The 27,686-nt window shown below is 39.5% G+C and overlaps 1 protein-coding gene across 3 annotated transcripts in view; it reads right to left on the reverse strand.

The window, feature by feature from the left end:
• Positions 1-27,686, reverse strand: part of DLC1 (DLC1 Rho GTPase activating protein) — a 440,905-nt gene that overhangs the window by 182,714 nt on the left and 230,505 nt on the right. The window contains exon 1 of one of the 3 annotated variants that reach the window (XM_033225805.1): positions 10,559-10,959. The exons of the other annotated variants lie outside the window; for them this stretch is intronic. Coding sequence (XP_033081696.1) covers positions 10,559-10,697 — 139 coding nt within the window. The 5' untranslated portion in view covers positions 10,698-10,959. Of the gene's footprint in view, positions 1-10,558; positions 10,960-27,686 lie in introns of those variants that run through there. 3 annotated transcript variants of the gene reach the window in all.

Here is a 27,686-nt window from a genome sequence, read left to right on the forward strand (position 1 = left end):
TGTCTAGACCTTTCGGATATAGTAATCAACCATGAATGAAAAACATTCAAAGGTCACACTTCAATCTGGACCTACAACATCCTGCTATTCAAAACTAGATTAGAGATGATGGATCGTGATAAACTGAACCACACTGAATGCTGAGTCAGTAATTTGAGAATTGTCTACAAAAAGCTAAATATGTCACCAAAAATCAACCAGATAAAACAAAGTCTAGACACCATAAAATGTGCTGTTCCCCCACTGCATAGTGTCAACAATCAGATGTTATATTATGACTTTTACACCAGCAACCTATAACTCAGGAATCTTCAATCTTTTGTAAAGAAAAGTTCTTTGAAGTCATGTGATTCCTGAGTGTGTGTGCATGTGTGTGTGTGTGCAATTGCCTAGATGTGCTCATGTAAATAAAGAACCTAGAGAGAAGGGTTACATTATGGTATCAGGGCTTTCAAAAAATCACCAACCAAGATTTCACTAAGCAATAATATGCCATGTCTTTTCACCATATCTTGGTGATTTTGATTGTCTATGATTATCAACCAAGTTGATAATTTGTTTTTTTTAAGAGTGTTTTTGTTGTTGGCTGAAATTCTGTGGAATCAGCAATGACTTCGGACAATGTTGTTTCAGTTCTATAGCCCACATGTGCTAAACTCTGAGGGTAATCTCATATGTAAATTGAAATATTTAAAGTATAACTTCCAATTTGAGTTCATTCTGATTTCTAAATCAGTTGAGATCACTCTATTCTAGACAGTGATATATTTTAGGCTTTAGTACTTTTAAACTTTGAAAACAAGTCCATATCTCATTTTTAAAAATATGATTAGGCCGGGTGCGGTGGCTCAAGCCTGTAATCCCAGCACTTTCGGAGGCCGAGATGGGCGGATCACAAGGTCAGGAGATCGAGACCATCCTGGCTAACATGGTGAAACCCCGTCTCTACTAAAAAATACAAAAAATTAGCTGGGCGAGGTGGCGGGCGCCTGTAGTCCCAGCTACTCGGGAGGCTGAGGCAGGAGAATGGTGTGAACCCGGGAGGTGGAGCTTGCAGTGAGCTGAGATCCAGCCACTGCACTCCAGCCTGGGTGACAGAGTGAGACTCCGTCTCAAAAATAAAAAAAAAAAAAGATTAAAAATATAATGTTATAGCACTTTGGAATAGCAAGTCTTTTTGTCTTATAAAGAGGAGAATGGCCAGTTCATTAAGGATGATGCACTAACTTGCCTGACTCTTTTTGTTTTAGAGACAGGCTCATACTGTTGTCCAGGCTGGAGTGCACTGGTGTGATCATAGCTCATTGCAGCCTCAAACACCTGGGCTCAAGTAACCCTCCCATCTCAGTTTCCTGAGTATTTGAGGTTCCAGATGCATGCCACTGTAGCTGGCTAATTTTTAAATTATTTGTAATGACGGAGTCTTGCTATGTTGCCCAGGCATCTTGAACTCATGGCTTCAAGTGATCCTCCCACCTTAGTCTCCAAAAGTGCTGAGATTACAGGTATAAGCCACCTGGCCCAGCCTTATTTGCAGAGAGGATTTCCCTTGGCTCTATGGGGGCATCCACAAATTCTGACTTCTTTTTGTGTGTTTATAGGATACTCTTGGCTCCATGAGGGAAAGTGGGGCCCACAAAAATCTTCAGGTAAGTTTAAGCCGGTGTTTCTCAACCTTTGTACTTATGTTGGACCCCTCCCATCTGTGCTTCCTTTATTTTTTTTGAGATGGACTCTCGCTCTGATGCCTAGGCTGGAGTGCAGTGGCGCTATCTTGGCTCACTGCAAGCTCCGCCTCCTGGGTTCACGCCATTCTCCTGCCTCAGCCTCCCGAGTAGCTGGGACTACAGGCTACTGCCACCACACTCGACTAATTTTTTTTTTTCATATTTTTAGTAGAGATGGGGTTTCACCGTGTTAGCCAGGATGGTTTTGATCTCCTGACTTCGTGATCCACCCACCTCGGCCTCCCAAAGTGCTGGGATTACAGGTGTGAGGCTCCATGCCTGGCTGCTTCCTTTCTTTATCTTCAGCATTATGCAAGGTGCAGCATGTGCTATTAATACAATATGTTGATTGAATATATTTTTAAAAGCTACCTATGCCCCTTTCTGATACTGCCACCTTGCAAGCTGAGAATCGCTGATTTAACTCAGTGATGAGTCTCGGATGCCTCTCAGTGACCAAGAGACACCATACAATTCTTACTTAATAAAAAGCTCATGCTCCCTTGAGTTCCAAGTTAGTGCCAACGGGTCATACTTGTGGCCAGTGGGCAATGGTTGTGTCTGTTGTGCTCACTATTCAGTGCCTAGCACCGTGTTCTACATACAAAAGATGCTCAATGAATCCTTGTGGGATTAAATAATGACAATTGACAGGCTTGGTTGGAAGTTTCTGATCTTTCTCCATGAACATTTACTAATGGAATTTTAAGGTAGCAGCAAAAAGTGTCCTAACTTAAGTGGAACTCAAATAGTACCTGTTTCTCCAAATTACTTTGAAGACTAAATGAGAAAATGCCTCTAGAGCTCTCAACACAGGTTCTGGCACTTAGTAGACACTCATCAAGAGCATGTCCAAAGGATGACAGCCACCTATTGCTGGGTTCCACATTTCATTCATATTCTAAGAAAGCGCATGCCTCCTTGTCTTTGACTGTGCCTGAGAGGAGCAGAAGCACTACTATAGTCATGAGTTTGACAATTATGAGGCTGAATAACTGTGTTCTTTTCCATGGCTAGGTCTTCATCGATAACTACATGATATTCAAAAATATCAGTGGTTGTCCTTGAGCTACAGGGAAGAACACAGAGGGATCAATGCAAATCCATCATCATCACACACAAGCAACTCCAGCACATGCCAGCTGAATGGCATCTCCTCTTTCTTCAAGAGTGACAAACTGGGTTCAGTGGCTTGTGCTTGTAATCCCAGCTGGGAGGATCACTTGAGGCCAGCAGTTTGAGACCAACCTGGGTGATAGAACAAGACCCTACCTCTACAAAAACGAAAAAATTAGCCACAATCCCATAGTCCTAGCTGCTGGGGAGGCTGAGGCAGGAGGATTGCTGAGCCCAGAAGTTGAAGGCTGCAGTAAGCTGTGATGATACTACTGCACTCCAACCTGGGAAACAAAGCAAGATTCTGTCAAAACAAACAAACAAACAAACAAAAAGACACACTATTATTAAAAGTAAGTAGAATAAGAAATTAAAAAACATTCAAGTTTAACTTCCATCTATACCTAAATAATTCATTTGGAATAGAGAACTTCCAGAGGAATGTTCTTTTAAATCCAGTCTTTGCTTTATGAAATAGCCTCAGATCCTTAAGTAGATGTGTGAGAAATTAATATGACCCTCCTACCAGGCCTTTGATTTTGGACATATCTAGGTATTGTAATTACAGTGACCTAGGCAAAATATGCAGACTGTACATGCATACTATTTTAAATAAAGAAAGTCACAGAAGTCTGTTGCAGAAAGGGAGGTGTGCAAAACATCGCTTTCAAGTGGCAGCCTTGACATTTAGCATATTTTTTCCCATACCAGAGCTGAGCCACATGCTTGAAAGCCCAGGCCTGCTGTGCTGCTGCTCTTTTCCATGTTTGGCTCCATCTATACAGCAATTTTCAAAGCAGGTCCCAACGTGCTTAGGAAAACTTTCAGATATTGTATATCTAGCTTGACAAGCTCATATTGCAAGGACTGATTCCCTCATCAATGTGTGGAATCAGTTACTCTCCAGTCATTTCCTTTTGGAGTCCACAAAGATCTAGACAAAAATCACCTCCAGTAGATCCTTCTTTGTTTCTCTCCAGAGATACAGAAATTTATTCCATTTGCCATTGACATTTTACATTTCCCTTTCTTCTTCTTTTTTTTTTGGACTGGTTGAACCACTTTTGCCTAAAAGCCCTAAGCCAATTATAGAGGTGTCATGGTAACAAGGTGAAGGCCCTCAGGAAGTAGGGTATCAAGAGCGAAACTTATGGAATGCTTAGTATATATCAATGACTCTTCTAAGCACTTCGCAGAGTAGCTCATTTAATCCTTAAAACCATTTCATGACATAGGGACTGTTACTCTTTTTGTATTGGCAAAGAACACTGACTTGCCTAATACTACCCAGTGCAAGAGCCAGGACTCAGCCCCAGGCAGCCCAACATTGTAGGCAGCTCTCTAAGCCACTATATAATATATTCTCTCATCAAAGCCACCCTTGAGATCAACATGCTCCTCTTTTTATTAAAACAGTATCGTTTAACTTAATCTAGATACGTGTTCACATTGCAGTATCTCACGAAGCTTCCCTAATGGTTGTCTGTCTTTAAAAATCTCCTCTGGTGTTGCCTATGATTGGAAAAGTCTTTGTTTACTAGAGGAGGCTGCATATTTTGAGGCCTACATCACTCATGGTTAAAAGGCATTACATATGCCCTTACTTGCTTTTCACTGTGAACCAAATGAGCAGAGAACAGTTCACAGGAGTCAATGTTTGTGGTTGCCCTTCCTTGGAAGTGGGCCAGAATTCCTGATGCCCCACTGAACTGAGAGTCAATGTACCACAGAGTGTGTCCAGCACTCTTTTTGCTAGTGAATTGGAGGACTGATCAGCTGCAATGTAAAAATCTATTTTGCAAAAGACATATGATCCTGAACTCCATAAAATACCTCAGGGGATTTCAACCTAATGTAGTTACTTGAAGAATTTATTATATGTCTTTTGACTCTCACTTGGATTGAGGTTTGCCTAAATTTTCTTGCCCTCTTCATAGGCAATTCAGTTTTTTCTCCTTTCTCTTAAATATTTTTGTTTGTTTTACTTTCTTTTTTAGAGCATGAGGTCTTGCTGTGTCACTCAAGCTGGAGTGCAGTGGCACAATCATAGCTCACTGTAACTTTGAACTCCTGGACTCAGGTGGTTCTCCTGACTCAGCTCCTGGGACTACAGGTGGGTGCCACCATGCCTGGCTAAATTTTTAAATTTTTTGTAGAGACATGGTCTTACTCTGTTACCCAGGCTAGTCTTGGATTCCAGGCCTCAAGCAGTCCTCCTGCCAGGACTCCAAATTTTTGGGATGACAGGTGTGAGCCACTGTACCCAGACTCTTTAATGTTTCTGGAAATAATGTCATGCCACATATCTTAATCAGTTGGAGGCATTTAGACTTTTTCCCTTATATGTCATGTTTCCCAAATTGAGAGAAGAAATCACTTTTTTTTAAAAAAAAAGTCTGTATAATTGATACTATTTAGTAGCTCTTACTTTATTAGATGTTGTTAAATAAAGACTAGTATTGGCCAGGCCCAGTGGCTCATGCCTGTAATCTCAGCAGTTTGGGAGGCCAAAGTGGGTGGATCATTTGAGGTCAGGAGTTCAAGACCAACCTGGCCAACATGGTGAAACCCTATCTTTACTAAAAATACAAAAATTAGCCAGGCAAGGTGGTGGGTGCCTGTAATCCCAGCTACTCGAGAGGCTGAGGCAGGAGAGTCTCTTGAACCAGGGAGGTGGAGGTTGCAGTGAGCCGAGATCACCCCACTGCTCTCCAGTCTGGGTGACAGAGTGAGACTCTGTCTCAAAAAACAAACAAACAAGCAAACAAACAAGCAAAAAAGACTAGTATTTGATTTCTTTCACCTTATTTGTTTATTCCACTGCCTAAACTGAAGAAAGCTGTGCATGTGTAGTCGTGGCTTTGCCTGACTTTCAGGCTCTCTAACTCTTTCTAGCCTCAATTTTAATTTCTTTTATTTTTCCTTAGAGGCAGTCTTATCAGTCTATCAGTCCAAACTTGTTTGTGGAGCTTTGTCAAATGTACATCAAGGAATTTCAGCCAGCTCATATAGGAGAGCCCAGCATCTCAGTCTGAGAATTTTTGACTACAGGTATTTAAAAGCCACAGCAAATATTTTTTTTTTTTTTTTTTATTATACTTTAAGTTCTAGGGTACATGTGCATGACGTTTATATCATGTATAACTCCCCCATGCAATCCCTCCCTCCTCCCCCCTCCCCATGATAGGCCCCAGTGTGTGATGTTCCCCTTCCCGAGTCCAAGTGATCTCATTGTTCAGTTCCCACCTATGAGTGAGAACATGCGGTGTTTGGTTTTCTCTTCTTGTGATAGTTTGCTAAGAATGATGGTTTCCAGCTGCATCCATGTCCCTACAAAGGATGCAAACTCATCCTTTTGATGGCTGCATAATATTCCATGGTGTATATGTGCCACATTTTCTTAATCCAGTCTGTCACAGATGGACATTTGGGTTGATTCCAAGTCTTTGCTATTGTGAATAGTGCCGCAATAAACATACGTGTGCATGAAGCCACAGCAAATATTAAACAGAGATTCAGAGGCCTATGAACTTGGATGAGGAAACATTATGTTTGCATTGTCACTAAGCTCTAACTGAAATTTAGCATTTGCTCCAATTATAAATGTTGGCAAATTATCCTGCTCGCCTTCAATGGTCTTAGCTGTCCCTGTGACTTTGCCACCAATAGAAACTGGACATTTGCATATCAGTTAACAGTTGCAGATATCGTAGAATATCACTTACATTCATCCCTACTCCACAGTGATGTCACTATTAGACCTACTCCAGATCATACATGATTGACATTTTTCTGTCCACAGGGGTTCACCCAGGCTGGTCTGGGTGAATAACACAAGTAAGGTGTTCACGTGACCTTACTGGCCAGCTACTGGGCAGATCTGTGCCTTGTGGCCATTCAGCCACCAAACAGTCAAATTGTAGGTTCACAAATTTGTGACCTAGCTGTGGACATTGCCTCCCAAGTTTCCCTATATCTATAATGGTGAGTGACAAGGAGACGAGTCAAAGACCAGGTTAATGCACAACTTAATGTTCTTAGTTGAGTTAAATAACAATAGTGTGCACATGATACCTTTAAAAATAGCTTTTAACTGGCTGGGTGTGGTGGCTCATGCCTGTAATCCCAGCACTTTGGGAGGCCGAGGCGGGTAGATCACGAGGTCAAGAGATCGAGACCATCCTGGCTAACATGGTGACACTCCATCTCTACTAAAAATACAAAAAAAAAAAAAAAAATTAGCTGGGTGTGGTGACGGGTGCCTATAGTCCCAGCTGCTCGGGAGGCTGAGGCAGGAGAATGGCATGAACCCGGGAGGCAGAGCTTGCAGTGAGCTGAGATCCGGCCACTGCACTCCAGCCTGAGCAACAGAGCAAGACTCTGTCTCAAAACAAAAAACAAAACAAACAAAAAAATAGCTTTTAACTTATACTTACTTGTCCATATTTTAAAGGCATTATGCTTTTATGTAATTCATTCTCAGTATACTAATACATCATAATTTTATGTTTCAAATACTTTGATAACTATAATTCACTATAATTGGTTTTCTCTATAATTCTATATATTTTATTTATGCACTTAAAAATATTATTCTGAGAAGCAATCCATAGGTTTCAAAAGAATGGTAAAGAGATCCATGGGCACAAAAGCAGGCTACAAGGCCCTCTGTGGAAGGATTAAGAGGCAACTGCCCTTCAGGAATGTAATGCGCCCTATTGACAAGATGTCCATGAATCAAAGAGGAGGGGGTGAGAGCACAGAGGAGCTTTAAGAAGGAAGCACACTTCATCCAGCAAAAAGCTGTCCCCTGCATCGCTCAACCACTGTCATCCTCAAAGTTCTAATTCACTGAAAACTCAATACCATCCTCTGCTTTTAGCAAAGAAGACAGAGTACTTTGGGGTTGGGAATAATGGTAGTAGAGGATAGGAGTAAGAGAAACTCCTGTGGGATATAATTGGGCAGGAAAAGTGGATCATATATAAAGGGGGATGCAAGTAAGACAATCTGATCTGTCCTTCCTCGCAATCTGAAGGCCTTTTGCTAGCAACAATTCTGTATATTGTTTATAAAAGCCTGCAGATGCTTAAAAATAACAGACAGGCTCCCTGTTTCATGTAGAAGGGAGTTTAAGACAAGAAGATGTAAATGATGGTTTTTGTACATGACATCATTTGGGATAGCAGAATTGTGTTTGTGTGTGGGGGATGGGGGGGAAGGTGAGAGAGGGAAGGAGGGGGAGAGAAAGAGAGAGAGAGAGAGAGAGTGCCAGAGAATGAGAATATACCTAATAAGGAAACTTCACATGTTATCCCACGACCAAACCCTTTGGTTAGGTGAAAGAAACTAAAATCTCAGATTAGTTTTTGAGAAACCTGATGAAAGTCAGGAAGGCAACAATCATCACTGAAATAACATTCTAGGTACTATTAACAGAAGTATTATCTTCCAGGAACCTAAAAAACACTTTTTACCTGTTACCTCATTAATTTCACAACTTAAAGAAAAGGGTTTGGGCTTTCTACTGCCCTCCATTCTGCACATGAAGGCAAGGTGCTATGATATATAACAAAGATTTTCTCTGGTGTTCAGAGAAGTGACTTTTTGTGGATCGTTAGCCCCCATTGTTTAACGTTTGGTGAGTGTGAAGGGTTGAGTGCAGACGAGAAGCTTGAGGGAAAGGGATGGAAGCAAGCGCTCTTGAGGTTTGGATGTGCACCAAGTCAATCTGTGTTTGACTAAATGACCTTCCAGCCATGAGCCAAGAGTGAGGAGGACACTAGAAGTGTCCAGGTCCCCCATAATCAGAGTCAGTTGTCATAGTCAAAGTCTTTTCCTTTCAGGTATGGTATCTGGATTCTCTACTGTGTGAATTACTTCAGAGGTGCATACTGCTCTTAGAAAACCTGGGCAGCATAAAGAATTCTTTCCCTTGATGGACCTACAGCAGCAAAAATCCTGTTTGCTGCTAGAGTTGTGAAAACATTTGAGTTTTCATCACACAATAAAAAGTAACCGTTTTTCTCTAAGTGTTTTTATTAATTTACACTTGCTGTTATGTTTTGACTGCAAATATAGTATTAATATATAACAGACAAATGAGAAGAAAGAGAACAACTTTCCAGGGATAATATTCTTATTCTTAGAAGATATTGTTATTCTCAGCAGCTGTGAAAGGCTATTTATTTATGAAAATGTAAGAACCATAAATGTCTGAATTAGTCTTACTTTCAAATTAAAATGTTAAACCACAACAATATGTTTCTCCATTATCTTTAGTAAGATATTATTTATAGAATCTTTTCACTTGCAGCATTGTTTATTAAACAAGACAACTATGAAGAAACTACCTTTTCTTTGAAAAAGTTTCAACCAATTATAGTTGTGAATTTTTTACTCCCAAATCTTATATCTTAAACTTCCTTAAAGAATTAAATAAAAAATCATATTGGAAAGTCGTATTTGTTTAGGGTGCCACATTTTCCTCTAAAGCAATAATAAAATAGTTAAATTTAAAATATTATGCTCCCTTCCCTACCTAATGGTTAAACTTGACATTGTTTCTTTTCTCCATCAGTCCTGCGGAATATTGTTTAGTGTAACAGAGAGAAAGATTTTTATGTGCATTCAGAACAATCTTAAGAGTCTATGAGGGTGTGAAACTAGCAGGTTATCTTCACAATCTGCTTTATCATAATCGCACAGAAATTTCCCCTCTTCAAGTCATATCAGGACAATTATGTGAAAATCAAACGACCTTTTATTAAGAACACAGCACAGAACTCTGTATTGACTCTTAGAGGCCACCTCTAATATTTGTAACAATTCAGACCTTCCTTCAGTATATGGAAAACAACTGGATTGACCAAAAAGGTTAAGAAAACATAGTCTTTGACCCATCCCTGTAGATGGCATAGAAACACAGACTTGGAGAGCAAACAAGAAGGCACCATAAACGCTATTGGGAAACCCTACCCAGATTCAGAGAGTTTTTTCCAATCATAGTGAGATGCTATTTTATCCCAACAGAATGAGACAGAAGTCCCTATCTCCTCACTGGACTCCTGCAAACACAGTCTGCCATTTGGTGGCTGTCACATGAGCCCTAGAGCGTTTGAATTGCACCACTGTGTTTATGTTTTATTATATTTCAAACGCCTGCCTCTGGCATACATGACACCCTCTTGGAACTGAGAGTAGCTCCAGGCTGCCAGAGGAAGTACCAGCAGGCTTTCACTGGGCAGAGCCCATCACTCCACTGACACACAGACCTGCCAGGCCCCTCTCCTGCGCACACGCCAGGGCACCTCACACCTGATCAGCTTCAGCTCCAAAGCTGACCCGAGACAGCCCCGCGGAGCTCAGGGCTTTTGCGGCAGTTGTTCATCACTACCGATTTCCTGACAGTCACAAAGACCTTGCTTCTCTTTTCAAGGTTAAAAAACCCCACAACTCTCATCATTCCTTATCTAGAAATAATCAGACCAGTAACCAGAGCGGCGTTACACAAAACAAACACACAAAAATCTCAACACTCCATCAACATTAAATACTACAGAAAGGGAGACCGAACACATTACCATGACAAGAATGAAACTTCTTCCAGCTGATGAGATCATTCAGGATCCAAGCTCATCACTGCGCCTTCGCAGTAAATTGTTTTCTGTTTAATACCCCTCACCCCCGGTCTCCAATCCCCCTCCGCCTCTCACCTGCCAGCCGTCTGTCTCTGGTGTTTTTCCAAATGACATCCAGGGCTCTGGCCGTGGAGTCCCTGATATGATCGCTAAAGGACCTCCGGAGAGGGGCTCGCAGGGGGCGCGCCATCACGTGGGCCTTGGGGTCCCCCATCCGCTCGCAGACGCCTTCAGCGCAGCCCGGGCGCCGCGACCATGCCTCCGTCCTCCGCCCCGCGCTGTCCTCCCGGCCGCAGGCTGTCGCCTGCCTTCAGGAGCCCGGCATTGCGGCTGGCACTGCGGCCCCGGGAAGCGCCGACTGCAGGCGGCCTCCTGGCCAGCGGCCAAGCGCGCGCGGCGGCCACATCTGGAAAGGCTTACCCTGCGCCGGCGACACCCTCGCGGGGCGCGCGAGCTGTAGCCCAGCTATCCGGAGGCGTCTCGCTTCCTGTGTAACCCAATGACTCACCTGGGTCCGCGCCGGGCTGCTCCTCGGTCACACAGCAGGTCTCCCCTTCAGGGGCAGTCCAGGTGACCTCGCGTTTTCAAAGGGAAACACAGCACCGGAGGCAAGCAAGCAGGGGAGGTCGGAGGGTGGGGCTGGCAGGTGGCCTTGTCCTTAACTTTCAAGGTTGATTCTCAAGAACATTTGCATTTTAGTAACTCATTTTTATCTCATTAACTCATGGTTTTAGATTAGGCGGTTGATGAGATAGGAAGTTCAACCTTTAGTTGTGGTTGTGGGAAGGAAGATATGGCTGGAAGAAGCATTTTACAGGTCAATCTGGATTCTCTATAAGAAGTGGAGACCCCTGAGAGGCCAGTCACTGTGGCTCACGCCTGTAATCCCAGCACCTGGAAAGGCTGAGGCTGGAGGATCACTTGAGGCCAGGAGCTTGAGAACAGCTTGGGCAACAAACAAGACCCCACCCCTACAAGACATTAGGCCGGTTGTGGTGGCATGCACCTGTGGTCCCAGCTACTTGGGAGGCTTGAGAGGGAAAAATCGCTTGAGCCCAGGAGTTCCAGGCTGCAGTGACCCATGGTCACCCCCACTGCACTCCAGCCTGAGGGACAGAGCAAGACCCTGTCTCTAAAATAAATAAAGAAATGGACACCTGAGTTTTAAACAAAATATTGATCAGCTCCTCACATTTTCTCTCTAACCATACTTCTACTTACGTTGGTTTAATCAAGTCACTCTAGGTTTTGCCCCTTAAAAAGTTTCAAATATCCCGATTTTATGAATCTTTTAGTTCCAAGTAAGTGAACTTCCTCATTACAATTGCACATCAAAAACTCACCCTCCAAAATGTAAAAAAAGTGCCAAGCACTGTGAAATCAAAATATGAGCCAACTGCTTCTTTTACAAGATACGCACCTTAGTTTCTAAAATGCCAAATAAATCTATTTCTATGCCAATAAATTTGGCAGATTTTTTGCCCTTTAAATGCATTATTAATCCTCTTTTCTTCCTGTCTACCAAATCCTACCTTATAATGCACAAGGTTTGGCAGGGAAGCTTAATATTGGCATAAGATAGCATCTAAAGGCCAGTTCGTGACCTTTCCAAGATGAGATAATGTTGTAAAAACACTTTGTAAATGGCAAGAAGCCATGCAAATGCTAATTATTACCATAATTATTTTTACACACAAAGTCATTTTCAACCCACACTGATCTCCTGAGTCTTCTAATTTCTACAACATGCATTATTTTCACTGTATATCTTTGACAAGTTAATTATACAAAGGATGATTATGAAAATAGTGAGATTGTGCTCATGAATTACGACTAACATTAGTACCAGTGCTTATTAATAACCCATATGTCCTAAACTGTGTTGTTCTCAAACTGTTAAAGCTCATGAATGTCCCCCATTGAGAATGTACTTCATGGTAGATATCCACGTCTTTGCCTTATCATTGGACCGGGCATAGATTAGGAGAGAATGCATGCTAACTGCTGAAGTATATAGACCTCTGTGCCTGGAGAGGCCGATTCCAAATGAAAATCCTCTCTTAAAGATTTTCAGAGAATATGATTGCCATAACCTGGTTCCATTCTAAAACAATGTCCTCAAAGTTTGTGTGTGTTTCTCTTGCAAAGAGATCTGAACACCTTAAAGCACATCGAATCTTGTCATCTGGACCCGTTTTGCGGAGGAATGACATAAAGTACCCATGACATGGGTAGCGCCCTTCACCAGATGCTGTTTTAGGCCTGCGGAACTTTAGGACGAATAAGATCTCAACACTGTCTTCAAGGAGGAAATATCACACTGACCAAAAATAGTTCCAAAATAATGTGATACGTTTCAAGGTAGAAGCATGTTCAAAGTGTTATGCAAAATGTTACAGGAACACAGAGGAAAATACGACCTGGATTCCTAACTCCGCCTAGGCACTGACCTCACCTGAATTTCCAATGTAGATCGATAATAAAGTTAAGGACACACAATTGCTCCCTGCATGATCAACAGCTGGTTGTTTGAGTCATGCAAAGTGACTGACTATAATGATAGGAAGCTTTTCTGTACCTGAACACAGAAAGGAAGGGGAGCAGTAAAGGGAAATAAGCATTCATTAAGTCCCTATAATGTATGATAAACTCTTCTAGTGTTGTATATAGACTGGCAAGTCATCAGAGATCCAGGATAGGTATTGCTTTTTTAGAGATGAGGAAACTTGAAGCTTAGAAAAAATGTGAAAAAGGTTAGCTAGTAAGTGGCAGATCCAGGATTCATGCCCGGAGCTGTCTACCTCAAAAACTCATTAGCTTCCTAATCAACTTGGTTGGTCTTAAATTAACGACGATAGTAATGATAGTGACCCATTAGTGTTATCTAGGTTCAGTCGATACCGAGCTATGAGCTAATGCTCTTTAATCTTAGCCAAAATAAAATAACCAACAGGACCTAGGGTGTGGCAGAATCCTGAGTCTGCAGATGAGTTTGAGGTGATCTCGACTATGGAAATTCAAGGGCAATGAGCCAAGAGAACCAAGGTCTAGTTCAACACACACTGTTTAACAATAGAGCACTCAGGTCTAATCTCCAAAGTGTTATAAAACAACCCTCCTCCTCTTAGCAACACACTTTCTCTAAGACAGTACTCAGAGTTCTTCAGTGAAGCTCATCTCAGTAGGTGTTAGAAACACCTGCCTATTCCTAGTGCAAGTTGTATTAGGTAGGATGACCCACAGCCCTCACCTATCTAAGAGGTTTTTATGCCTTGTTTGTCTTTTTCAAAGGAAACCTCATGGCATAAATGTAAGTTTTATTGGCAGAGTATTTCAGGAGGGGAAGTGCAGTTAAGCATTGTTGAGCAAGGCAAACTTTAATTATAGGTTTTACCATAGGCCAATGTAGAGCTGGCAACTTGGTCTCTCATTTCTGACAACTCATTAAGTCCAAATTTCACTGTAAGGGTATTTCAGCCCCTTATGGATGAATCTCAGCTATATTTTATGTGTATGCTGTAAAGACATTCTAATACACAACCAATTTTAAATTATTCTTACATTTTGCTTTCTTTGGAGGCCACTAGAAATGCTACACAGAAAAGGTGCTGCTTAGAATCTGCCACTTATTCAATAATTCCTCAAGTTGTATTTCCACAAACTTCAAACTATCCCAGTTTTCTGTGACACTGAGAGATGAGAATAGTTTGTGATAATTAGTGTTGTCTCAGCTTTGTAGGTAGAACAAGTAGGAATATGAGGAGTTCATTGATTTTTCAAGATCCCACTGGGAATCATAAGAAAAATGAGAATCGGCCATGTGCAGTGGCTCACGCCTGTAATCCCAGCACTTTGGGAGGCCCAGGCGGGTGGATCACGAGGTCAGGAGATTGAGACCATCCTGGCTAACATGGTGAAACCCCATCTCTATACTAAAAATACAAAACATTAGCCAGGCATCGTGGGACCTGTAGTCCCAGCTACTCAGGAGGCTGAGGCAGAATGGAGTGAACCCGGAGGTGGAGCTTGCAGTGAGGTGAGTTTGCACCACTGCACTCCGGCCTGAGCGACAGTGAGACTCCGTCTCAAAAAAAAAAAAAAAAAAAAAAAAAAAAGAGAATAACGACGTTATGCTTTGATAGGTTTGCAGTTTCTTATTTCTGTGATAAAGGGTTAGTTTCAGCCATTGGTGGAGGTGCTGTTTGACCAGGGAAGCTGTGTAAACTCTTCCAGATCCCTGGAGAGCAGAGGTTCTAGTCTGTATCCTAAGCTAGAGATTCTGGTTTAAGTAAGTCCCTAACATTTTCCATATAAGAAAATCGTCTTGCTTTGGTAATGTATTACTAATTTAATTTAATTTTGTCTGATTTATACATTTTATCTTACTGCAAAGAAAATTTTTAATTTTATAGTGTTTCTAGGTTCCATCTTCTCTGATTTAATGTTAGGGACCCTTCTTTTCCAAGCCTGTGTAACATAAATCCACTTTTGTCTTATGGCCATTGTTGCTGATGAAACTCATTTAACCCTTCTTTGGACCAATGAGAACATTTAGGACTACCTAAACTGCTGGAAGATCCTTTCAAAAGAATGTGAATAACAATGGGAAATGAAAAGCTTATTCAGAGTTAATACCATGTTTGGATCCGGGTCTTTGGCATAGAAAGAAAATGATTATAACCCCATTGGTTAAGTCCTGTGAGTGATCCAGCCCCTGAAATAGGATGGCAGGCTTAGTGAATGGCAGTGCCTACCCCAGCATAATATATCTGCCGAAAATGCTGTGACTCCACAGAAGATGTTCTCCACTGTGTACGTATCCAATAGTCCATGACAAGGAGAATGAAGCCTCTGTAACTCTGAAGGATGTCTAAATGGTTTCTGTTCATTGTGATAACTGGCATCTAGCATGTGGGTTACATGTCATGGAGGACCACTTTCGTTTTGAAATGTTTAGATAATATAATCATCTTTAGTGCATTTGCTCTGGCAACTGGAAATTTTACTTGTTAATCTGCTTCTACATTTGGAACCCTAAGGATTCCACTGAATATGGTTGAGAATCTTCTTTGTGATAAGCTCTATTAAATATTCTTGACCGAAGGGCTCAAATCAAGGTGACTTGCACTATTAGGTGTATATTGATGTTTGATAGACCAACAAACTACAATGATGATTTTCTTCAAATTGATTATCTCTGACCTGGGGGCAAACAAAATTATTCTTGGAAGGCAGGGAGAAAATCTTGGAATCTATATCTGTATGTACACATACAGTTCTTTAAATATTTCCATTTTGTGTAATGTACAAAGCACATAAGTACCGTGATTTATAGATATAATTTATACATGAATAAATATATATGTTGTGGTTCTATGCTGAGAAAGCTTTACTGACAGGACTGGTGATCAAGGTTCAGAGACTTGCTCTGCAACTTCTGATATATACAAAAATCACACTATCTGTCAGAGTAAAATCAACTTGTTGGAGGGCACAGTGTTGAATATATCTATAAGGGGAAAGGCTGCAATAAAACAAGAAGTGAACGTTAGGGAAGAGAGAAGGACTTCCTTTTCTTCTTGAGTCATGTAACAATATCTTACTTCCTTTCGACTGCTAAATTTCAGTAACTATGCTTTCTGAAGCAAAGATCTCTACCTGGGCTATGAAAAGTCACCTTGCCTGTGGAAAAGAGGACTTGATTTCAATTCTGCCCCTTGCCAGACAGCTTTGTGATCTTAGGACAGCATTTTGCTTTCTCATTTGCTAATGAGGGTATTGACTAGATCATTTATTCTGTTTGAGATTCGAGGGTGGGAGAAGAGGATATCAGAATTACATAGGGTGGGGACTTGTCCCTCCTGTTAGAGTGGAGTGAAAAGTTTAAACAACTCTACTGGGCTAGATGGTCTCATTCCACTTCAGAAAAATACCTCAGCAGAATTCTAGCTATTAGTATATGTAATTGGCCATTTTAATGCTTTCCTTAAGCTATTTTCAAGTTGCTTTGAACATCTTTCTCTGGAGCTGTTTCTTTGGATTTAATCCTCTCTTGATCATTTCTTTTCCACTCTCTGTAGTTGACTATAGTTTTCGATGCGAAAATATTTAACAGAGAGGCAGGAAATAAAACATACTGGAAAAAAGAAAGAGGATGTAGAGATGCCTTCAGAATTTTTTTCTATGTCATGATTTCAGGTTTTCTTTTATGTAGTAATTTCAAAAGGTTAAACATTTGCAATTTCTGTAGAAAAATAAACAATAATGGTACATCAAAAATAATGCAAAAAAATCTATAACTTATATTACCTTAGCAAGAACCAAATATCTAATAGTAAAATAATTTTAGATACAGTTAAAACTTCAGGGGGAAATAATTTCCTTTATTTTGTTCTTCATTTTATTTTATTCCTATCATATTTTTATTCTTTCTTTTATCCTTTCATTTTTCACCATGTAAAATTACAGTGTGTTAGTAAAGAAGCCTAGCATTACAGCATAGAACGGGGGTTATAATTTCTGTGCTCTCTCCGATGTAAAGTATATTATGATTACTTGAATTGCTTTTAAATCATGGTTATTGAAATTAATACTTACTGTTTCATGTATCTTTTTGTTCAGATTGAAATACAAATATAAACCCCTTGCTGTTTCTAAATTAGAAGACTTCCTTCTGAGAAAAATCCCCAAAAAACTCACATATTATTTTACCTTCATATACAGTCATTGCCACAAATGTCCATAAAGAATGACAGACGTTGTTACTTTTGGATTAAAGCAATTATCAATGATCTCAAATAACACACCTACACTAACAATAAAATGAAAAGCAGTTTTGGATAATGGCTGCATGATATACTCAGGCATATACATTCAGAGACGATTTAAAAATCAGACCAAACAGGAACCCAAATATTTCTCTATGTTAACATAACTTGTTGATTATACTTTTTTGACCATAGTATTAATAAATGTTATATATTGTGATAGGACTCAAAACATTGCAATATCAACTAGCTTGAATGTTTCCGTAAAAGGGTATTTGCAGGTTGACTTCTGTGTACGAAGGGATCCTACTGAAACACACACACACACAAGAAAGAAAAAAAAATTTAAAAACCAACTTTTTTTTTTCAGAAAGTATACAATACATTGTGAAGTACTGTAATCTCTGAGAGACGGTTTTAAAAAAAAAGATAAGCCTGATCATTGTTCTGATACCAACTCTGCATATGGGCAATTTGGGGGCCACAGAGTAGAGAGGGGAAAACCAAACATAACCTGGCAGTTCTTTTTCTTTTCTTTTCTTTTCTTTTTTTTTTTGGGACAAGGTCTCACCCTGTTGCCCAGGCAGGAGTGTGTAGTGGTGCGATCTCGGCTCACTGCAACTTCTGCATCCCGGGCTCAAGCAATCCTCTCACTGCAGCCTCCTGAGTAGCCAGGACTACAGGTGCACACCACTACGCTGGCTAATTTTTTAATGTTTTGTAGAGATCAGAACTCTCTGTATTGTCCAGGGTGGTCTCAAACTCATGGGCTCAAACAATTCTCCTGCCTCAGCCTCCCAAAGTGTTGGGATGATGGATATGAGCCACTCAGCATGGCCTACCAGTGTTGAGGTGATACAGATCAGCGTTTAGGGGAATGGAGGCAGCTAGAATTTGTAGGGCAGAGTATCAATGAAGACAGAGCAGAACAAAGAGTGAGATCTGCAGAGGGGTCTTCCCAAGCCTTTGGCTGAATATGGATAGACACCAGCATGAGAAGGAACTCTCCAAGGCTAGGAAAGAAATCCTGGAAATCAGTGGACTAGAGTCACTTCCAGTCCAGTGGAAGTGCAGTCACTTCCTGGAGCGCACACAAGGCTGGCATTAGTTTGTGTTCCTACCAGTGAGTATGAAGAGACCTCAGGAAATACGGAGCATTAGGTATAATCCCCAGAAGAGTCATGCCTCAGCAGCGGGGCTAAATTAGTCCTAAAATAAAGACTGCTTTGGACCTGATAGCAGAAGAAAGAAAAAAATAATAAAGATAATGGCCAGCTGCAGTGGCTCACGCCTGTAATCCCAGCACTTCGGGAGGCCAAGGCGGGTGGATCACCTGAGGTCAGGAGTTTGAGACCAGCCTGATCAACATGGTGAAACCCTGTCTCTACTAAAAATACAAAAATTAACTGGGCGTGGTGGTGGGCGCCTGTAATCCTAGCTACTCAGAAGGCTGAGGCAGGAGAATTGCTTGAACCCGGGAGGCAGAGGTTGCAGTGAGCCGAAATTGTGCCATTGCACTCCAGCCTAGGTGACAGAGCAAGATTCCGTCTCAAAAATAAATAAACAAATAAATAAATAAATAAATAAAAAGATAACAGAAAGCACTAAAATTAAAAACCAACAAATAGTTTAGAAGAACAAAAGCTGGTTCTTTGAAGAGATCAATGCAATTGCTCAATCTCTAGTCAGATCAACTAAAAGTAAAAAGTGAGTTTAGCAAGATCATAGGATTGAAGATTAATATACAAAATCAATTGTATTTTCCTATACTAGAAATGAACATTTCATAGTTAAAACAAGAAAATACCATGCATGATTAAAAATATGAAATACTTAGAGATACATTTCATAAAATATTTGTACAAAAATTTGTACACCAAAAACTACAAAATATTGCTAAGAGAAATTGGAGAAGATCTAAATACATAGAGATTTATCATTTATGCATTTGAAGACAATATTGCTAGGTTGTTAATTCTTCCAAACTATAGATTCAACACAAAGCTAATAAAAATTCCAGCAGGGTTTTTGTCTGTTTGTTTAACTGACAAGTTGATTCTAATTTATATGGAAATACAAAAGACCTAAAGGAGCCAAAATAATTTTGAAAGTGGAGTGATGTTGGAGGATTTACACTACCTGATTCCAAGATTTACTATAGAAGCTACAGTAATCAAGACAGGGTGGTATTGATTTAACAACAGAAATATAGACTAAAGGAACAGAACAAAGATTCCAGAAATAGATGCGTACTATATGGTGCTAAAGTTAGCTAATGGAGGGGAGATAATCTAGCTGAAATAGGTTATCAACAACAGGGGTGCTGGGGCAGTTGGATAACCATATGGAAAAAAGGAATCTTGAGCTTTACCTCACACCTGAAACAAACATGAGCTCTAAATGGAACATAGACCAGAGACCTAAATGTAGGAGTAAAATTGTAAGACTTGTAGAAGTTTTCTGATCATCTTCTTCCAACCACATTTTAACAGGGCAAAAGGTTTAAACTGATACATCACAAAAGAAGATATATGAATGGCCAATAAGTACATGAAAAGATGTCCAACCTCATAAATCATTAGGGAAATGCAAATTAAAGCCAGTTGAGATACCATTACATACTAAAATTAAAAAGACTGACCGTACTAAGTGTTGGAGAGAATGTGGAGCAGCAGGAATTCTTACAGATTGCTGGTGGGAATGTAAAATTGTTTAAGCAATTTGGAAACAGCTTGGAAGTTTCTTATAAAGTTAAGTGTACCTTACCAATGAATTCCACTCCTAGGAATTACTCAAGATATATAAAAATATATGTTTGTACAAATGCCTTTTTCCACTTATAGATAATTCTACAAAAGGCAAAGTTATAGTGACAGAGATCAGCTCAGTGCTTGCCAGAGGCTGGGAATGGGGCGAATGTGGGATGAGATTAACTACTTAGTACATGAGAGAATTTTTAGGGGTGATGACGAAAAGCAAAGTGATAAATTGGGGAAATATTTGCGTCATAAGTATGCAATACAGTGTTATTATCTATAATAAATAAAGCACTTCTGTAAATCAAAAAGCAAAATAGAAACAATCCAATTGAAAAATTGATGGATTTATGAATAAGCATTTCACAGAACATATAGAAGTGACAGAATTGGGTAATAGAAGCTTAGTGTTCAAACTTTGATATTGACAAAAATTCTCTAACTGAAGCAAACTATCAGAACCCTCAATCTCTGAAAATTAGATATATAACTTCACAGGGAGGTGGAGAGGAGGTGGTTTTTCTATCACCAGAGAAAAAAATTGCTGTTTAAGAAATAATCACTGACTTGGAGTGTGTATATATCAAAATGACATACCCAGTGCTATGTTAATTGGATTAGATTTTACTATAATAAAGTAGTTTGAATGTCAATAGTAAAATTTATTTTAATGGTTTCATGAAAGAGTCATTTTATATTGAATCATTATTAGTATCCATTCATCATAAAAGTATAAAAACATGTCAACTCAATAATGATGTTTCTATTGTATTGCATTATTATATGAGAATATGTTGTTTGTATGGATAGATATTCCTTTTCAAGGCGCAGAATACAACCTGAAAAAATACTTATTAAAGTGAACAGGCATTTTGCTAATATTAGCAGCAAAAGAATGTAAATTTTCACAGTCTCTCTGATAGCCAAAAACCTTTTCTTAAATATTTTGAAATAGGAAAAAAACAGAAAAAAACACATGAAAAAGTGAAACTCTTATTCTTTTGATTGGCGTACAAAATGCTAAAGAAAGACAAGTGAGGAGAAGAAGGAAAAAAAGAAAGCCTTTGATAAAAGGAAAAATAGAATTGTGGGAGATGGAACCTCACGATGTGTTTGCACGAGTTGAAACTGTACAGGAGATGACAGTCCGCAAACTTCACAGGAAAGAGGGGATCTGAGGTGAAGGTTGAGCACCCTAGAGACTGAAGCACAAATGCAGATGATGAAAGACCATGGAGATTTTTTGCAAATGCTTCTTTTGTACAGATTCCTTTGTGTGTACATGTGTCAGGGGACTCTTGTTAATAAATTTAAGAAATGTGGTGGGAATCAAAGAAACCTGATGCCTTCGTTGATTTCCTAATCTCTTCAACTAAAGAGTTGGGAAACTCTGACTCTAACTTTCCCTGCCACTTCTTACTGGCTTGGGCTTTCTGGCCTCTGAAACTAATCAAGGTGTGGCCAATTCAATGAATGGCTGATCAGGGTCTAGACAGATGGTCAGAGATGAGCACAGAAATGGAAAGTAAACATTCAGAAACTTCTTAATTTTATGTATGTTGCATCTAATGATAAAAAAAATTTGGCTTCTATTTTATGTTTTCTTTTCCAATTTTTTTTTCTAATACTTTATTTTCATTATATTTTAAAACGGTATGGGTTAAAGAAATAAATCACCATAAATATGTTTGGAAAACCCTGCTCTGAAGTGTAAGTATAAAATATAAGAGTAGCTCTAGACGGAGAGAAAAGGCCACAGTTTTGTGAAGTTTTAAAATCAGCCTCTGAATTAAACCCTTGTTGATATTTGTACATCTCTCATTATTTCTTATATACATGGAAAAGCAGCAGTAGTAAGCATTGTTAATATTCCAATTGGAAATTGAAAAACAAACCTTCAAAGGACACAGAGGTATTTTTGCCTTTGGAATTTTGTGCACAATGAGTGGTTCACATCTGGCACGAAGACGAGATCGCCAATGATGCAAGAATATTGAAAAGTGAAATATTCAAAGAAAAACAAAGGATACATGGAGACAGGAAATGAAACAGGCAATTTTGCCAATTAAGTGTAAAATATAATGATTATAAGGTAGAGTTTCCTTTTATCTAGCTTTTTTTTTTTTTAAGGAAATAGCATTTCTTAGGAGAATATTTACTCTGAAATCAGTTGGAAAATTGGAGATCTTTAGAAACAGCTATTTTCTTAGTTTTTAAAATTCATATGTTATCTTTATAACAATGGTGTCACTTGTTATTTATTATCATGAGCAATGGTTGAATTATAATAAATCAGAGCTCAATTTTTAAAAGTATATCCCCCAAACCAAAAACCTACCTCAAAATATTTTGACTTTTCTTCTAACCTAGCCACTAAATCCCATGAAATGTACACCTATTAAAAGTTTGTTATCAATAGTGATCGTAGTTGTTATCTAAAGAGTTTCTGGTATTGCAGTATATCATTTAAAAATAACTGTTTTTTTTTTCCTTTAATACAGAATTAAGAATAAGGATGTCTAGATCTTTGCAGATGGGGTGATGCAACTGATTAATAAGAATTAGTTTTCTTTGTATAAATTATAATCACTCTTTGAGGCCTGTTGGAGTCTGGACCAAGCCCATTTTTCCAGTCTTCTCTCCTTCCAAACACAAACTCTAGGCTCCAGCTGGCTGGGCTACTCAATTGCATCACTGTGCCTCGTGCATTTCCCAGTCTTCTAATTCTGCCAACACTATTTTCCTTGCCTAGAAATGCCTCAGATCTTCCTTTCCAGTATTTCAATGCTTTCATTCCTCACTCAGCTAAATGTCCAGAGACTCTTGAGTATCTTACCACTTAGCTGTTACTGCTTATCTAGCTCAGCAGGCTATCAGCATCCTCAAAGGATGTGCCATCAAGGTCTAGAAGAAGGAGATTCTGAGGCAACTAAACAGGAGAGGCGGCCCCTAACAACATCACTAGTTCCTGTCCCTTTCCCCCTTTGTTGCTGGCCTGCAACTTTCTAGGCGGGGAAAGAAGAAGTAAGAAGTGGGTAGGGCAGAGACTTGTATGGGCTGACATTTGGAAGGACTTGCATGAACCCAGCGTAGGGATCATAGGTTCCACTTAGGGCAAGCTAAAGGTTGTGGACTTAACCAAAGTTTGTATCAGTTTTTATATGGCAGTTTATATATGGCCTTTTATATGGCAGTGATTTTTGCAGTGTTACTTGGGCCATTTTTAGGAACTACAAAATTGCACATTAGGTGCTGTGTGTGTCACCATTCTTCACTTTCATTGTCTGACCACCTTCACTCCTGTGACCTGTTCCTTTTTCCTAAGGCATTCAGTGCTCCTAACATCTGGCTTCCCAGGGCTACCACTCCACAGTGTTCTATATTTCCTTCACCCCCAAATACCTGCCATCTCCTAGAGTTAGAATTCCTTTTTTTATTATTATTTAGAGACATTGTTTCATTCTGTCACCCAGGCTGGCATGCAGGGGTGTGATCATAGCTCCAACTCCTGAGTTCAAGCTATCCTCCTGCCTCAGTCTCCAGAGTAGCTAGGACTATAGGTGTGTGCCTTTGCACCTGGCTATTTTTTTTTTTTTTTTAGAGTTGGAGTCTCTCTATTTTGCCCAGGCAGTTATCAAACTCATGGTCTCAAGTGATCCTCCTACATCAGCCTCCTGAGTAGCTGGGATTATAGACAGGTGTCACCATGCCTGGCTAATTGTTCAAATATTTGTTTTTGTAGAGACACGGTCTCACTATGTTGCCCAAGCTGGCTTTGAACTCCTGGCCTCAAGCAATCCTCCTGCCTTGGTCTCCCAAATTGTTGGTATTACAGGCATGAGCCACTATAACTAGACCAAAATTCCTTTTATGTGGGTGCTTGGTAACACTTGCTAGGCTATTCCAAGATGTGAACAAAATTTAGCCCTGGGGGAGGAGAAGGGGGTGTACAATTCTAGAGGAAGTTGTAAATAAAATAAGAACCTTGTTCCAATGAACATCTACTTACTGAATGTGAGTGGTGTGACACCCAGCTTCTCATTGCACAGCCCCATCCTCTTTTTCTCTCCTTGCCATGTCTGCATATGGAATTATTTTCATTACCTTAAAAGGTTGTTGTCCTTGGAAGACTGGATAATGAGTAGGCAGTATGTGCAACCATATGACACTTTGGGTATCTTTTATTATTTTGCTTGTTCAATACACTTCATAGTTTTGTGTCTTTTCTTTTCTTTTACCTTGACTATAAGTTCTGTACAGGTGGTGTCTTCAATAGTTTTATGAGCCTAGTGCATTGTATGGCAATAATACATATTCAAAAATAGTTTTGGTTATATTTATAAAAAAATGTGACTTTTTGGTTGTCATTCAGTGCCATGATGATCTGTCTTAAGCCTTAAGATGTTGTTTTGCTATACAGACTTTGAAGTACCAATTGAAATGAAATGCATGTAGAGGAAGAATAATAGATGGGAAATTTCCACTGATATTAGCCAGTGGTTTTCAAACTTAGTGTTCATAAGAAGAACACTCCCTGGAGAGTATGTTAACATTTATGGTTATGGAGCCTAAGAGATTTTGGTTCAGCAGGCCTAGCGGTATCCAGGAATCTGCATTTTTAAACAAGCATTCTTGAAAATTATGGGGCACACTTTAGCAAATGGCACATTAAAGAGTGTGCTGTTTTTCTTAATTAAAAATGCCATTTTCGTTTCTTTCGATTTTTTAATCTTCAAAAAAAATGATTGAGTGTCCTTTATGTGCAAGAAATGCAAAGATAAGTCACACATGGTTTTTATTATATAATAGGGAAAAAAAGTCTTCACAATAATAATAAACAGCATGAAAGGATACCAGCCGTATAAGAAGTTCAGATATAGTACTGGAGTGTTTTGGGAAAAAGTGCCAATTGCTGAATAGTGGATATCCTGGAAATCTTCAAAGACAAAGTAAATATGGACATCCAGAGATGATATAAAAGGAAATTTCAGGAAAAGGTAACAATATTAGCAAAAACACTGAGGTGGAAAGTGCAGGTTGTGGAGAATGTGAGCATTCCTGTGATGGCACTAGGGGGCAACTAGAATGAGATGTGTAGCTTGGGCCAGAGCTGGAGGCTGTGCAGACGTATCTTTTTTTCTTTGAGATGGAGTTTCATTCTTACTGCCCAGGTTGGAGTGCAATGGTGTGATCTCAGCTCACTGCAACCTCTGCCTCCCAGGTTCAAGGATTCTCCTGCCTCAGCCTCCCAAGTAGCTGCAATTACAAGTATGCGCCACCACACCTGGCTCATTTTTTGTATTTTTAGTAGAGACATTTTCACCATGTGGGCCAGGCTAGTCTCGAACTCCTGGCCTCAAGTGATCCGCCGGCCTCAGCCTCCCAAAGTACTGGGATTACAGGCATGAGCCACTGCACCTGGCCATGTGCAGACATATCTTTAGTTGGGTGAGATTCCCAAGAGAAGGTGTAAAGACAGAGGAAAAGAAAACTCAAATATCAATGCCATGTAACTTACTTAAGGCTTATAGTAGAGAATTCAGTGAGATCATGTTTGGATAGTAAACATTTTTTGTTAATTACATATGATTTCAGTGAGTACTGTGATACTAGTATGTAAATTTATTTCTATCTGCTCTGTGATATTAACTTCTGTGATTTGCGATGAACAAAATAAAACTCTTGAATGGGAAGAGAAAGACCAATATTAGAGCTATTAAAATGAAAATCAAAGTACTGTCCACTTAAAGTATTTCTAAAATATAATTCCATAGAATTGATCAGATATTTACACTCATTACTGTCCATGTCACTTATATAATATAGTAAGTACACAGTATAGTAACATGGACAGTAATAAATATAAATAAAGTGTAAGTGACATAGACAGTAATAAATATAAATAAGGTAAATTCTAGAAAATCACAAAAATATGTAGTATTTCCCTTTCCCATAAAAACCAAACCAACCAAACCAGACCAAGCCTGAAACCCCTAAGGCTTAAATAATTTCACTAAAGAAAACAAAAGCAAGGTAAGCTGAAGTCATGGGAAATAATAGAGACAGAGCAAGAGGCTGAAAACCTACCATAGACGAAGCAAAGGTTTTCCAGATGTGGAGTTCTTTCTACACATTAGTGGTGTTATTTTGCCTCACTCAGGTTCTACCAGGAAACAGACAAACAAATAATGCAATGGTTCCTTTTTTTTTTTTTCTATCTTCTGTCTGTAATCTAATTAAACCAACTTTGCTGAAATTTTACATTTTGTTTTCTTCAGGAAAATGTCTTGATATTTGTGACCCGCAGTTTTTTGTTTTTTGTTTTTTAAGCTGGCTTTCATTATAAATGGGAATGCTGTTGGAATGCCTGAAGGTATTTGTATGCGTGTTGGAGTATCTCCTTTGGGAAAGACATTTTGAAGGTGTCTCCACCCCACGGTCCTCTTGTCCACATCATAGAAAGGCCAGGCCGCTCCCTACATGTGGGGATGAGTGGTCACTGCTCTGTTTATGTTCTGTTGTCGCAGACCATCTGGGAGAATGGCTCCTGATTAGCTGTGGAACTATGAGTACCATCTCAGAGTCAAGGTCACAAGTTAGACCCAGGTCACTCTTTTTTAAGGCCCTAAGTTTTGGTGCTCAAAAATATTACAAAATAAAGTTTTCTGGATATAATAAGCCAGCTCTTCACTTTGCTAAAGTCATAAAATAAGAAGGAATTAATGTCCCCCTTTGGGTAACCTGGCTGATCTTTGTTTTGCATAGATGGACACTATTGTGTTCATCATTGCAGCTGGGATGCAGCCATCAGAGGCCTTAGAAATAATAATTGAAAAGAAAAAAAACATGGATGTGCCCCCCACGCCCTACATACAAGTATATTTTTTAATAGAAAAATGCTAAATGATAGAATTCAGGTTAAGTCTAACAGAATTCTGACATTTTCTTCTCTTAATTTAAGAGTCTTTATTTTAAAAAATGCATCAATTGTGTCACTCATTTTTTTTTGTTTTTATATTCCTTTTTAAATAAACAAATGTTTATTTAAACGTGAGGGGATGTGAATATAGTCTGTTGAAAATATAAAATTGTTAAGGGCAGCAGCACATGACCCAAACAAATTCTAATGCAAATTAAAAACCAAATTGCAGGCCAGTCATGGTGTCTTATACCTGTAATCCCAGCACTTTGAGAGGCTGAGGTGGGAGGATCTCTCTTGGAGCCAGGAGTCTGAGAGCAGCCTGGGCAACATGGTGAGATCCTGTCTCTACATTAAAAAAATTTTTTAAAATTAGTTGGTCATGGTGGTGCGTGCCTGTAGTCCCACTGACCGGGGAGGCTGAGGCAGGAAGATTGCTTACACCCAGGAGTTCCAGGCTGCAGGGAGGCGCGATTGCACCACTGCATTCCGGCTTGAGCAACAGAGCGTGAACCTGTCTCTAAAACAATAAATTAATTAAAAATAAACAAAAAGCCAAATGGCCTGTTCAGGATAAATTAAGTGATTTTAAAAAGGAGATAATTTATGTAGTCAAGGGGAAAAAGAAAATCCGTGAATCTTAAAACTGTAAGCTACGATGGCACTGATTTATATGACTGAGGCTGAAAGAGATGGGGCGAAAGATGTTCTCTGGGCTCCAACGGAATTATGAAATAATATACTTCTGTAGCCAAAAAGGG

Source organism: Trachypithecus francoisi, unplaced genomic scaffold (genome assembly GCF_009764315.1).
Source record: "Trachypithecus francoisi isolate TF-2019V2 unplaced genomic scaffold, Tfra_2.0 Contig01440, whole genome shotgun sequence".
NCBI lineage: Eukaryota > Metazoa > Chordata > Mammalia > Primates > Cercopithecidae > Trachypithecus > Trachypithecus francoisi.